General features: G+C 35.1%; 1 protein-coding gene across 4 annotated transcripts in view; it reads right to left on the bottom strand.

The window, feature by feature from the left end:
- Positions 1-6,325: 6,325 nt before the first annotated feature.
- Positions 6,326-15,289, bottom strand: part of eya (eya transcriptional coactivator and phosphatase 2) — a 158,781-nt gene continuing 149,817 nt past the window's right edge. For 3 of the 4 annotated variants that reach the window (XM_089243468.1, XM_089243467.1, XM_089243470.1), the window contains 5 exons: positions 14,710-14,870; positions 14,341-14,455; positions 11,408-11,529; positions 11,197-11,297; positions 6,326-7,041 (listed from right to left, as the gene is read on the bottom strand). In XM_089243468.1, coding sequence (XP_089099594.1) covers positions 6,961-7,041; positions 11,197-11,297; positions 11,408-11,529; positions 14,341-14,455; positions 14,710-14,870 — 580 coding nt within the window. In that variant the 3' untranslated portion in view covers positions 6,326-6,960. The remainder of the gene's footprint in view (positions 7,042-11,196; positions 11,298-11,407; positions 11,530-14,340; positions 14,456-14,709; positions 14,871-15,289) is intronic. The other variant, XM_089243466.1, reaches the window with a different exon arrangement.

The following is a 15,289-nucleotide window of genomic DNA, read 5'->3' as shown; positions in this document are numbered from 1 at the left end:
GAGGGGGGGGGGACTTGGGGGTCTGGTCCCCCCCCCCCGAAATGTGAGAAAATGACCGAAAAAAGGGAAAAAGATGGCCAAATCCATTGTTCTGTCCCCTTGGTCCCCCCCCGGAAATGAAAGTGGTCCCCCCCCCGAACGAAATTTCTGGCTACGCCCCTGCTTCTCGAATAAATCAGACATCAAAAATGGAATGAAAAGTGTATTTTATTACAATGGTCACGCAATACCTGAGATTTTCACTTTTCATCAGAAAAGTTAACGTCCCCTATTGGCTCAAAATAATTAGATGTGCGTATTGAAGAAAAGTTGAATACGTTGAGGCTAGTACCTACCCTTAGTAACACATTTTTCATTAATTCCAAATGTTTCATTCAATGTAAAAATTATGTGTATAGTTATAGATGTGCATTAACAGTTGATGTGGGAAGCGTAATATTCGATTAAGCTGGGAAAAGTAATTGAAATTGTCATATTAAAAGCGGAAAACTTTAACATTGTCTCTATGGGGAAATTTTGGGTGCTGGAGGATTTTAATCATTTAAGCGAGGTATCCGTTCATCCGGTATTGGATTAAGCGGGGCCGCGACTGTATATGTGTATATTCAAAGCTGGATGTTCAGAATGCGCTGCCATCTATTTATCCAACTGGAGCTAAATGATTGGCAATGGGAAGCCGTTTAATTTTTTGATGAAGAAGACAAGGGAGAAATAGAGGGTACTTTGTAGTTCAAATCTGCTAAAGTTTTTGATTCAACCATTCAGTACAAAGGAATATTGTGTTAACAGTCATTCTAAAGAACGTAGTGGTAGAGCAAACAAGTTTGGGAAAATCAGGTCTAGTGTTACGCTATCCTTTCAAGAGATGCTGTCATCTATTTTCTAAATAATAAGTTAGAAATCAGCATATTAATTAATATTTCAGAGCAGAGATATCTGATTTCGCAATTTATTACGCGTGGCCATCACAATACCCTCACATCCTCACAGTGGCAGCAGTATGTTATCTACTAACATGCATATTCGAAACTTTGAAATTTGAATGGTTTTTTTTTGTTTTGTTTGTTTTTTTTCAAACTCAAATAGATGTTGATAATAAAAATGAACAATTACGGTCAATTTTATTTTCAAATTTTTTAGAACATCAAGCTTTGAAGCATTGATTTAATCTGAAAAATATTCTCTTTGTTCGTCATCATATGCAACAAACACACATTTAATATATGAATGAGTATCAAATGTCGCACATTCCATGCCATCCAATAAGTAAGGTTTTTGTGTGTGAGTGTGTAAGAGGAGGAAAGAGGTTTTATAGAATGAAATAACGATGACACCACACCGCGAACAACAACATCTATAACCATTAATAAAAACCATTACTACTACGACAGTAAAAAAATAGTCACCGAAAAGAGAGTTTATTGCCCGCAGTGCATTTTGTTAAAAAAAAAGAGAGATATCTAGAGAGAAATATAATACTGTATATATAAGAAAAGTATTGCCCTAATTCTTAGGTTATGCCTCCGGAAACGAATTGCCCTAAATAGTTTTCTTTCCACCAATTACTTCTTTCTCATCAACGATGTAAAAAAGGAAAAGATTTAAGTCGTGAACAGAATTAACAAAATTTTCGTTTTCGGTGACATCTTCCTCAAATTATCTCGTTCTCGCTTTTCATTGCCTTTTTCCTCAACTATTTGTTTTTTTTTTTTACTTCTTCTGACTTTTTTTCCTTCTCGAAATTATGCTACTGATTGAAAATGAAATCATTTTCGAAGTAAAAGTAAAGGATTAACCGCATTAGTTTCTAATGTTTCATGTTTAGAAAAGTAAGTGAAAAAATTTTATTCAATGCTTTCGAGCGAAGAATCGCATGAATAATTTTAGTAAGACTTGTTTGTAACAGGGTGTTTCACTGAGTGTGTCCTGAAAGAATAAAATTTCTACCTTATTTATTACTGTTCTATTTTACTGTTAAACTCGGTAACAACGACCTCGGTTGTAACGACACCTCAACTATATTGTCAATAATTAGCCACTCGGGTTGATTAAGTCTCATAGTGAATAATGTTAATGAACTTTACTTATAACGTCAATGAAAAGGAACCACCTCTGCTACAAAGACAAATTTTTCGTCACGTTTTTTTCGTGTTTCGATAGCGTTCTCCTATGAAATTCCTAAGCTTATAGAACTTATCACGTTCAGGGGATGTCCCCCTGCTGTTCTAGTTATACCTATCGCCTTAGTTATACCTAACGTTGAAAGGAAGATTTATTGCGCGTTTGACGCTGCGACTTGCTCTTCGACATTTGACTACACAAAACATTCCAGCATTTTTCCCCTACCGACCTTTTCTTACAAAATTGTCCCGTTTTTTCAATACGTATCGCTTTGATATTCAAATCCTTACTGACTTATAAATTGTGTTGTAATGATAACACATATAAATTGTGTTGTAATGATAACACATATAAATTGTGTTGTAATGATAACACATATAAATTGTGTTGTAATGATAACACATATAAATTGTGTTGTAATGATAACACATATATAAATTGTGTTGTAATGATAACACATATAAATTGTGTTGTAATGATAACACGTAGTTGTTATCATTATTGATTGTGTTGTAATGATAACACATAGTTGTTATCATTATTGATTGTGTTGTAATGATAACATTGTAAATATTCATCTCCACATTATTTGTGAAGTTCATTTTCCCCGTGAAATATATTTCAGCAGACTTTCTTTATCGCTGCATTTTTCGCCAAAGTTATATGTACAATACAGTCAAACCTCGTTAATGCGTCACTCTTGGGAGAGCAAAAATATGACTTAGTAAGCCATAGCTGCGCTAATTCCTGCCCGAGGACAATAGGGGCTTCCAAAAAGTGATCCGGTAAGGGGAGTGACGTGTTATCCGGGTGACGCAGTAACGAGGTTTGACTGTATTTGGAAAGTTTTCCGATATTTGGATCCATCAAGGTAAGGAAGATATTTTTATTCGTAAGGTGAGGAATTACAATACAGGTTGACGGCCACAGTCCTTTGGCCGCAAGATAATGACGAACAGTTGATCATAGAGTCATACTTCGAACAAGTAAAAGTGTTTAATTAACGTATAAACCCCTCAGATACGTCATTCATATTACAAAGAGTTATATATCGTTATCAATATAAAATAAATTAAACATTTTGTTTGGACATTCTGTCCTAAAAACGCAATTATGAAGTTTTTACATTGTTTTTCCTGAGGTCAATAAAAAATCCATCGTGGATTCATCGCGATTTCTCGCTCGTCTGCTGCTGTCGCTCGTTCAAGATCGTTTGCAATGGGTTACGTTCTGTTACTTTGTGTGCGCAATGGGATTAGACTTGTGAATACGGACAACTACGCGCGACTGGTTTCTCTCTTCAAGTCACTTCTAGGGGGGTCATTCAAGTATTACGTCAGCATCGAGGGGGGGGGGGTTCGGATTTTCTGACTTTTGGTGACAAGGGGGGAGGGGGTTTGAAGGTTGCTTACGTCATCAACCCCCCTTTTTGAAGATATGAAATATTCTAAGCTGCTGACAGGGGGGCGGGGGTCAAAAATTTCTAAAAGTCTGCTTACGTAATACTTGAATGACCCCTAGTGGACGACCGGTCTAACACGTAACACACCCACACAAACGTTATTTCCCATGTAATTTTTTTTTCCTCCAAGGACACTGCACATTCGTGCGTCTAGAATGAGGCGGACGATATAGTTTTTTCACTCTGAAGCTTTCATTTATCTGATTTTCATTAGATGAGTATTTTACCAGCCACAGATCACAAAGTTTTCATCATTTCAAAATAATTTTTTTTGAAGACGCAAAAAAAAATCTTGAATTCATCATATCAATTTTATTATTTTTTGGCATAAAAAAATTACAGTATTTCACTTTTTTTTATATTTTGGCGAAGTATTTGCCTTAAATTCAATAATAATTTTCCGCATTACCGCAAACGGATATCGACGTCCAGGATCAAATCAGCAAAAAAAAAAAAACTTATATTATTTAATAAATGCAAATTTCAATTATTTTTTTTCCAAAGAAAAAAAACTGCTATAAAAACATAATTTACAAATCAATATCCACATGTACATAGATATATATATATACGTATAAACTTATGTATATATATTTTTTAATGAATTTATTTACTATGTTCGGATATTCTAATTGAATCAATAGCCCACTGACATGAGTTTGAAACATTTGACTCTCGGGATATGAATGCAGTCTCTGACCGCTGGTCAGTCAATTTTTCCGTTATTTTTCTAACTAATGTGCTTATTTAAAAAATATATAACAAACTACATTTGAACACAGCTGGTTATTTGATTTAAAAATTGTAAAAACTAAGTGAAACAATCTACACATTATGCTGTTTTTCTTTGATATTCATCTTTTTCTACAAAAAAGGAGGAAAGAAAACTACTAAAGAAATTGAGGATACTTATGTGAGGGGGGTCGTTATGATTTATCGGGTCACGAGCACCACCTACGTCCATCATTAAAACACGAGCACCTAATATCATAATTCTGATATATACTTAAACTCAAATATTTGTGAAATTTTTCTAATCTTTCAATGGGACTGGAATATTTTGTTTAATTGGGAAATGTAAAATCGGACTTAAGCATCGGCTCGGTGCTTCATTGAGCACCGTGGTGCTCGCGGGGAACTGATTGAAGACTCCTGTTTCGTATAATAATTTGTTTATTCGCTTGCCTGGCCGAAAAAAGGGTGGGGGGTAACCTATTTTATTCACCTACTGTGTATGTTCCTGAGGGAAATGTTGCGATCTGTTTAGGGGAGACTATTTTCAGAAATAAAATGAATTTATTGCTGAGTGTTTGAGACCGTATTTACCGGTAAATGGATATTCCCTTCTCTGATGGTGAACTATGTTCAAGAATTGACGATGTCATATTATATTTCTCTCAAACTTTGTAAAAAGTAGTTCAAAAAGAATAGGCGCAATTATTTTTCCCTTGCACTGTATACTCTAAGTTACATCCAATGTTTATACCAAGACATTAGGTACACTGCCTAGTAAAAAAAAGAAGCAAGTGGAACACTCGCTACTTCAGATCTTTTACGAAATTTAAACACACGTTTGTCGGGGTGTTAGATTTTTTTTATAAGGTTTTTAACTTTTTAATATATTCTCACACTCATATTTAGCTAGATACGCGTCCATGTTTCTCTAAGACCATAGTTACCAGATTCGAAACATAAATGAGCATGTTTACGCGAGTACCCTTGGCAACATTACTTACATGTGTTTACAACGAATGGCTCCACTAAACCAACAAAAAAATTTCTTCCAGTCAAAGCTTAACAGCTTTTTATACGTATACAGCATTTTTTTAGGGAAAGCTTTTTTTATCATAGGGTATATCAAAAATCAGGCAATGCTCCATCCATTTCGTTTATTTCTGAATGGAAGGAGGAAGAGTGTGCTCCCACATAATGTTACGGGGCCCTAGGCAGGCATCTTTGTCCCCCCCCCCCCCGGAGCAGATTCTCACTTATTACTCGAAGTGAATTTATAGTGTGAGAAACAAAAATAAAATAAGAATCGTGCCGGTTCCCCGGGCTAGCGCCCTGTCAGTCCCAATGATAAGAAATGAAGTAATGATAAGTAAATATAAGACCTGTGGTGTCATGGTTTTGAAAAGTACGAATTCGTAACTTCCCATTTCCAGCCACGTAGAAGAGGCCCCGATAATCCTGGAGAGCTGAAAATGTGGAAAATTGGGAGGAATTTCAAAAACGTATGAGAACGCTCAAAATGATATAAAAAATTCGAGGTCGTCTGGTAATCCTACGCAAGACCTTTGGTGGATGCAGCCAACTGTGACTCCACAGACTTTTCTCAATAAGTTCCATAGGCTTCCGATTGGATTTAGGAAATGGTGATTGACAATCCAAGTATCTGAATGTCGGACTGTGCTCTTTCAACTACTTTTACGAAGTTTGAGAGGAAATATATCATAGCACGTCAATCTGAAATACGTTATCCTCATTCTGAAATATATCATCGTGATTCTGGAGAATGCAATCGTCATTCTGTAGCATGCAATCGTGTTAAAAAAATAAAATATGCAATTAAGAGGTAATTATAGCCATTAAGCATACTAAAATACTCAGCGTACTTAATGTCATTAGTTAACCTGGTCCAGAACATGAAGTTATGAAACTTCATGAAGAAATGAAAAATTAACCTCAGCTCACACTTCCTCCTAAAGCTTGCACAGTAGGTACAATAAAAGAGATAGCAACTGTTTTTTGTCCAGGTAGTGTACGTGTTTATTTATTGTTTCTATAGCAAAAGAAAGATCAAGTTTATCTATTGTATGGCAAAAAAGTTAATTTGAATTATACAAGTACATAATGAGAGACCTCCACACACACATATCTTCAGTCCATCCTGTACATATTGTTATTCTCAAAATACAAACAACGCCAGATAAGTAAAAACTGTTCGATGACGCAAGTTCGTCATCGTCTTCAAACGCACTCTGTAAACTCATCTCTGTACAAACGTGTCTTGTGCCCAATTTACACTCAATAATCCCCCTTTTTTTGTTTTCTCTTTGAAATTTAATCCAATATAAAGAAATTGTTTGGAATGATATATCTTCGTACTCCAGTGTACTTTCTCGTAGATTACGTTGGATATTGCACAAGTGTCACTTCATTATAATTTTTTTTTCTTTTTAGTATCATATCGAATCGAAATAACTCAACGATTCTATAGAACTACAGTCGCAATTCTCGTTGTAACTCTTATCCATGTAATTTTGTTTTTTGTTTTTTTTTGTTTTTTTTCCGCACCAAGCAGTATCTTTGGCTCAAGACGCACTTCTTTCGAGAAATTCAATGATATAAAAATTCAGGGCAAGTTCTATATTTTCTCACAGATGTCCAAGGTCCAAAGCGTGATGAAGAGCCGCCAAGTCCGAATGGCTGCTTACTCGCCAAAATGGAAAGTTGAGCTAAAATGAAGAATAAAAATAAATTAGAAACATATTTTAATTATAACTTTGTCACATTAATTCTTTTCGCGAAATGAAAAAAAAAAAAAATTACATGCCCGGCAAGTTGAGTGCAAATTCTACATAACTTGGAAATTTTTGTTTCGATTGACTCCAAATTTTACGGGAATGTGATAAATTGAGTTTATTGATCTAATGAGCATGATGGTGATCAATTTTAAACAAGGGTTCTTGAACTCTTTCAGCTGCGACAAGAAATCAGCAACATCACCAACTTCCAATCGATTGGTCTGTTCTTAATTTAAAAATTTCTTGATAAGGTTTTCGCGGCCATCATTTGATGAAAATTGTTTGTTCGGGTTCGAAGACCGTCGTCTGTTTGAGTTAGTTCTCAACTTTTCCCCAACACTAGCGGTTGGCAGCATCCGGAGAATTGATTATGCCAACTTGAAGACTTTTGATCTAGTTTTATCAATTCTCCTGATGATGCCAATCACTGGTGTTGGGGAAACGCTGAGAACTAACTCAAACAGACAACGGTCTTCGAACTAGAACAAACAATTTTCATCTTCATAAAAATTTCTTATTAAATACTTCTGATCAGGGTCGCAATTAGGACTTTTGCTGCCCGGGGCAAACGTTATTTTGTCGCTCCATGCAACTTTAAAACTCGATAATTTTGTAACGGTGTTCTTTGTTCTCACCAAAAACTGTCGCCCCTAAATTTTGCCTCTCGGGGCAGTTCCCCCCCCCCCGGTCTCCCCCTCTAGTTCCAGCCCTGCTTCCGATTAACAAAATGTGTCAACAGGTGGGGCCAACAGATGATTGAGCTCGGGCCCTAATTATTTTTTTTTCATTATAATTCTGGAATTATTTCATTTTTCAATTCACACATTCATTAACTTTAGAATTATACTTTTATTATAGAATAAATTTTAGAATTATTTTTCATTAATTCATTAGTTTTTTTTTTTCATAAATTCTGGAGTCATTTTCTTCCATTAAAAATAATGGAAAGATTTTCACATTTACTGTGAAATTATATATTTCTCTCCTTAATTTTCAATTATTTTTCATCAATTCTGGAATTATTTTGGATTAAATATAGAATATTTTTTTTAATTAGTTCTGAAATTATTTTCATCTTTCATTGAAATTTAAAATTCTGATCATGTCTGAATGTTATTTTAATGTGTTCGTAATGTTTATACTTTTAATTTTCAACATTCCCTCGTATGCTGTAATAATATCATGCCATTCCAGATGCCGACCTTTCCCCAAATAATACTGAATATAAAATCACTGCTGAAGAAGATCACAAAAATATCTGGGTCCCAACCCAGTGCCACCGAAATCTTTAACACGCCCTTCAAATCAGTGCTGCGTCAAAGAACCAATCCGGGATTTAGAACCGGAGTGTAAGTGGATTCCCACGACCCATCTCAGGAGTCCCTGTCATACATAGGTTAAGTACCCCTGATTTCGAAAGAAAATGTATTTAAATTTATTGCACCAGAATATCACGTTTACTTATTCGTCACCTGATTCGCATAATTTCGTAGACAATACAGCACAACTGGGTATATCATCTGAGCACATCTAATAAATATGGTATATTGACATAATGTATTTTACCTTCACTTAAGTGAACTCGCGCAAATCCGCATTTCGTGTTTAGTTTACTCATGTTAAACAATGCAATTCTTGATATTTTTTTTTCTTCTAAAATTTTCATTAAGTAAATGTATTTATGATATTCCAATTCTTTTTTATATATTTTCAATTCTGCATTTTTATTTCTTATAACAATAAATTTTCATGGATTTTTTTTTAAGTTCATCTTCGAATTTCATTTGCGATATTGGATGAAAATATCCATTTTTTTTTAATGAATCGCAAGAAGTTTTTTTCTTTCTTTTTTTAAAAAAATCATCAATTTAAATCATAAAATTTTCTCTTTTTCATTTTTTCGATCAATTTCATTTTTTATCAATTTTTTTTTTCAAATGATGAAAAAGAAAATCTTTTTGCTTGATTGAGTTCATTAAAAAGAAGAGTTCATATTGGTCATTAATTAATTAATTAGAAACGTTGTTTTCAATAGTAATTGGAGCTATATATATACAAAAAAAATTATATCAAATTCGGAATTTTTTCAATGATTAGGATTATCGTGATACTCCGTATTGTTTCGCGTTAATTAATAGGAGCCGTAACTAATAGGGTATAAAATAACTATTTATTTTTTCGTATGTATTTCAAAAATACATCTATTGTATTTTCTACGAGAAATTCCCAATGAATGCTTGAAATGATGCTGATTTGAATATGTTATTGATAAGAAAAATATTTTTAATTTTGTTAACAGTGAAGATATAGAAAAGCTTGTCATAATACTTTAAACTTGCCAGTCGTGTAATGGTCACCCTTATACATTTTGAAATATGTGCGGTTAGTGTAGTCTTTGAAAATTCACAAATATAAATTGCAAATTACATGCGACACAAATTTACATTGATTTAGTGTTACCAATCGTGCTCCTTTAGGAGGACATTTCCTACTTTCTAATGTCGTTACAAGTGCCTTCCTACGTTTTGGAAAATTCACCTATTTTTGTCCTCCTTTTCAGAGGTTTCCGGATATTTTTTTCTGGAATATTTTTTCTCCACTTTGAAACATATATTTTTTCATTGATGTATATATATATACATATATGAGTGTTTTGTGTTTTTTTTCCCCACACGCGTTCCCCAATAGCGTCGAAATTCCCAGAACTTTTTCTGCTTCTGCTTTTTTTAGCGGTTCGGTTTTAGAGCTGGGGAAAATCATTGTTGTGGCCGGTTTTATCGGTTGGAATAGTGGCGCCATCTGTTGGGGAATTGGGGTAAGTGACGTCACTATGGGTGTGTGCGCAGACGTCCTCCATTCTTGGTGTATATAAATCAATATAGAGTTACGAATTGACCCTCTTCCCCCCCCCCCCGTCAGTAAAATTTCGTCAGCAGCTTAGAATATTTCATATCTTCAAAAAGGGGTGGTTGGTGACGTAAGCAACCTTCAACCCCTCCCCCCGTCATCAAAAGTCAGCAAATCCGAAACCCCCCCCCCCCCAGATGCTGACGTAATACTTAAATGACCCCCTTACCGGTGATTATATGTAATCCCCAGCTAGTATTTGGTAAATATGGTAGAAAATCATCAATAAATTATTTAAATTTACCTTCCTAATCAGAACACGACCCACCGCTCAGTCTCAACCAAGAGATATCAGCAAGTCGTATCTAAATTTACCGGAAATTTTGCTCCAATTTCAGTCTAGGATAATGGCTTGTATTTAAAAATGTTTATAAATGTCAAGAAAGCTGACATTACAATGCTGGTAATAATTTATACGTTTTTTTTATCTCCATACCACTTATTTTCATGTACCTTATTTTAACAAGCATAAGGAACCGTTTTTGCGGTTGATATACACATGGGTAGTGCTATAGATAAAAAACAACAACACTCCCAGAAGAGTAAAAAATACTTCCGAGAGTATAGAAGGAAAGCCCTCACATCTCCTTTCTTCACTAGAAGTAATAAAACTGACCAGAAGGTGGACACAATTCATTAAAAGCGAGGGGAGACGGAAAGAAGAAATATATTTTTCAAAGTGAAGGGGAAAAGGAATTTCCCCCTGAAAAAAATAGAAAAATAATTCCGGAGAACTTAAAAAGAGGACAAAGGCGTGAATTTTCTGAAACGTAAGGAGGACGCGTGAAATGTTATCAGAAAGGAGGACATGCCCTCCTTGATTGCATACATGAACACACATGTGCAGATGCATTTTTGCTAAATGAGCGATGCACTAAGTGGGAGAGAGAAGTGGGGGAAAAATTCATTTTAAAAACACAATTGACTTTTTTTCCATGGAGATTTTTTGATCACATATTTTCTCGGATTTAGTACATATTTTGAAATTTTCTCCTTTTCGGGATTTGTCAGTGCATATTTTGGGTATTTTTAATACATATTTTGCTATTTTTAATACATATTTTGCTATTTTTAATGCATATTTGAATTTTAGTGCACATTTTACCATTTTTTTTAGTGCATATTATCCGAGCTATACTCATGATACATGTATTTGAGAAAGAATATGTATATAATAACCTGCTTTGCTGCCTCCTCTTCATCCCGTCCATCTCCAACGACGACGTAAGTACATTTTCGACTGAACCTTGAGACGATCCTTTCGAAACAACTCTCCTTCCCTGGAAAAAAATTCCTTTTTTTTTAATATATATAATCCGAACGAAGACAAATAAACTCAAAATCTTCCGAACCGAATGCTGTGAGTACATTGCGAACATTATATGCTCACCTGTTTTTGTAGCGCTGTATATGTTGTCTATAGAGAAAACACCACCAAGATTATAGAGAAGTACTTTCGCTAGAGCTGGTACAAGCTGCGTCGTTGTTACTAAAACATTTACACAGTTTGACCTAAGAAAAAAAAATATCATGAAATCATAAGCATGTACATTTTTTTACATTTCATGCGCTCAACACGTGTAATTTCAATCTAAAAATAATACCACGGCTATCTTTTTGGAGAGATATCCAAATAATCACATAAACTACTGAAAACTAGCGCAGTTTTTATTTGATTTTCTGCTTTTTTTGTAGGTTAAGTAAGTAGACTATAGATGGCAGCACTTCATGAAAAATATTTCTTTGAATTTTTTTGATTAATTTACTTTTTCTAATTGATTTTTTATTTTATTATTTTATAAAGAAGGCTATTTCTAAAAGTTGGTAATCATCGGGATTTTTTGACGGGTCCCCAGAAATTGATGTGTTCTGAGACCCTTGCTAGGGTTACTATATTCGAAAAGTGAGAAAGGAGGACGCGTGCACACCCTTATTCATGTCACTTATCCAAATTTCCACAGTAGATGGCGCCACTACTCTGACCAATAAAACCGGCTACAACAATAATTTCCCCCGAATCTAACACAGAACTGCTAAAAAAAAGCAGAAACAGAAAAAATTCTGAGAGTTTCGGCGGCTATTGGTGAATGTGTGCGTGTGGAGAAAAAAACACAAAACATTCATATCAATGAAGAAATATGTTTCAAAATAGAAAAAAACATTTTCCCCAGAAAAAAAAAAAATTCCGGAGAACTGAAAAGGAGGACAAAAGGGCGAATTTTCCGAAACGTGGGAGGACCCTTGAAATGACAAGAAAAATGAGAATATGTCCTTCTGAAGGAAGACGGTTGGTAATCCTAATTTATCCTAACTCTAAAACATAACTGCAAAAAACAGCAGGGGATCTCGACGGCTATTCTAGGTGTGGGTTTGACAGTGTTTCATCCCTGGGGTATTTGGATGAATCCCATCATTTTCTTGTTCCTTTCCTTAAAAATGTTACGATAGAGTTGGAGTGTCGAACTCACTGCCCCCGAAAGACCTGTTGCGGCCCGTGACTTGTCAAGCAGATCCGAAAAATATTGTTTTTCATAATGAATCGGTAACGAGAGCCGCTACATGTATGAAACCAGCTACGTATTCGCAAAAAAATTTTAAGCCTTTTAGCTACAGTTCTTTGTTAAGGAATGGATGACAATTGATGCACAAAATGTGTCTTAAACACACGAAAGCATTTCATGATATTTTCTATTCCGAGACGTATTGTGGTTCAAAGAATAACAGCAATAGTTGATAACTTGCGTGACCAGTTGGAAGTAATATCCTCAAATGCACAGTGTTTTTTAATAGCGCTCCACAAAATTTTGCGTGTTCAAGACAAATTTGAATTTGAATTTTTGAAACAAATAATTTGTTTTTCAAATGACTCTGATGGCGATAAGGCGATTTTTAGAAATGTTTTCTATTCACGAAACCGAAACAAAGGAAAATATTTCTGACGCTGTGCGAAAATGTATCAAATTATACACTTAAGAAAAATATTAATTTCTTTTGAACAAGTTCGTAGCAGTGAGAAAGGGTGGTACATCAGCGATGGCTGACAAAAATGTAAATTTTGCTTCAAGACTCCAAGGGAAATTGAAAGAAATGTATTTAGACATTCTTTATATAAACGGAAATCTTTCCATTCCGTCATCTATTAGCAGGTCCTTTGCTGCAAAGAGTTGGGAATAAGCAGCGCTCTCAAGCCTGTGACGAACACTTTGAACTTTAACTGATCCAGGGAACTCAAGCAGCGCTTATTCCCGCAATTTCGTGAAAACTTGAAGAAAAAATTCTACGTGCTACCTCATTATACAAAAATTCGTTTGTTGTCTTTTCGTGAAATTCTGAAAAATTTTTTGTTTTTACTCTTAAACGAGGTAAAACGGTTCCTAGAAATGAAAGATTGAAAGGTTTCATTTCTTCATGGTAAGACACGGGTGCAATAACCTAGCATTTTTAATTGATGTTCCAGGACGTTTGAACGACTTAAATTTCCTAGTTCAAGGAAAAGATAAGCTAACAACAGAAATGCACATGACGCATTGAAAAGCTTTGTTTTAGGTGGATTTTCTCCCAAAAACCATTTAGAAAAGAATATTTTCAATGTGTCAGGAGGTTGATCAATAAAAGTCTTAGTTGTAGGTAGGGTCGTAATTAGGTTGGGGTAATCAATCGTTCAGCGTTCCCCGGGGCCCCAAGCCAAATGGGGGGGCTCACAAAAATTCACACTTATTTTGCATAAATTTTTCCTTTTTAACGGCCCCTAAGTAAATGTCTGCCCCGGGGCCCCGAGAAGGTACTCTACGGCCCTGTTGGTAGACTAAGTAGGGCTAAGTAGAATTAATTTTGTGGGCTTATTTATAATTCTTCCTTCTTCCTCCACTTCCCTTCGACTGCAACTGAAGAGTTCTTAAAATGTCTATAATTAATTTAAATTACTATTGAACAAATTTTCACCATTATTCACTAGTCGATTTTTTAGATATTACATTTTTGGTGGCCCACTTGAGAGATAATTTTGAAGCAAATGGTTCACGGTCCGATTGAGTTTGACACCCCTTCTATGGAGGAACCAAAAATTTGAGCCTGGAGCCCCGCCACATATTCCAGTTCAGGCACGAAAGTAGAAACAAAATCTTACTCTGTCGCCCTGCGCCCTAGCATTCATTTGGCGTAATTTGGAACGGGAAAAAGATTGTACCCAGCGCGTTTCCTGCTCCATCGCCCGGGAACATCAGACCGTCTTGTCCTTTCCTAATCTGTTCCAATCTTTTGCGCCCCCCACTCCGTGGTATGTGGGAGTCATATAAGTGTGATCATATAAAAAACGAAACAAACCTGGAATGGATGATTGACAGACACTTCAAAGCTAACGTCAACCAGCTGTCCGTTAAAGTCTCGATTTCTGACCGTAGCTGAAGCCATTGCTCTCTCTTCACGGGACCGAGCAAACCTGTAATAAACGTGAACATGTAAATTATATCAATGTAGTTATTATAGTAAATAAATAAAATAAACTATATTAGAACAACATATTTCAGTTTTTCATAATTATATTGTTGCCCTCTCTGATATCAAACCAGTCATGTGTGGTATTAAAGATAATCAATCACTATCATACAAATATAGATGGCGTCAGATCTAATATCAACCAGTTGGTTCACGAAATCGTGAACCAACTCTCTTTTAAATTAGAATATTAATTACCTCCGACATTGTTCCTGTACTGGTTATAGATTTCCTTGATCCTTCTGTACCGGAAAGCTAGTTTTCTCATCCAGTCTACACCTCCTCGGACACCAGTCGCTAGACACAGACTAGCGTTTGTGGCTGCCGCGTGGAAACCATCCGCTTGGAAATTGTAATTACTGAAACACAAAATATAAAAATTGAAATTCGTTGAGTGTTACAAGTTTTTCACACGCAACAATGCAATTCTGTATTACGAATTGCTGAATCAAAGTTAGTGTTTAGAAAATGATGCACTAGATGGCGGGAGTTTATATACATTTCTTAGAAATGAAGATCAAGGTACTACTCGTGTATTTGAGATACATGTACTATCTTTGATGTTTTAATTAACCTCGGTCGGGCGCAATACAAATCCTAACACCTAACATATCTTCAGGAGAAACTCATCTATAAGATTAAAATGCTTGGCTTAAGAGAAAACCTGTCAAACACATAACTCTTCAAAGTTATATATTTGGGCTTTTAAGTACTTTTTCTACATGTCCTTGCAATTTCTAATAACAAAATTTGTACAAATTTTTAAGTTCACTCACAA

This window comes from Pholcus phalangioides, unplaced genomic scaffold (assembly GCF_987345545.1).
Source record: "Pholcus phalangioides strain wild (caught in Gottingen) unplaced genomic scaffold, Ppha-v1.0 ptg000015l_1, whole genome shotgun sequence".
NCBI classification, from domain to species: Eukaryota; Metazoa; Arthropoda; class Arachnida; order Araneae; family Pholcidae; genus Pholcus; species Pholcus phalangioides.
This window is presented reverse-complemented; position numbering and strand designations above follow the sequence as displayed.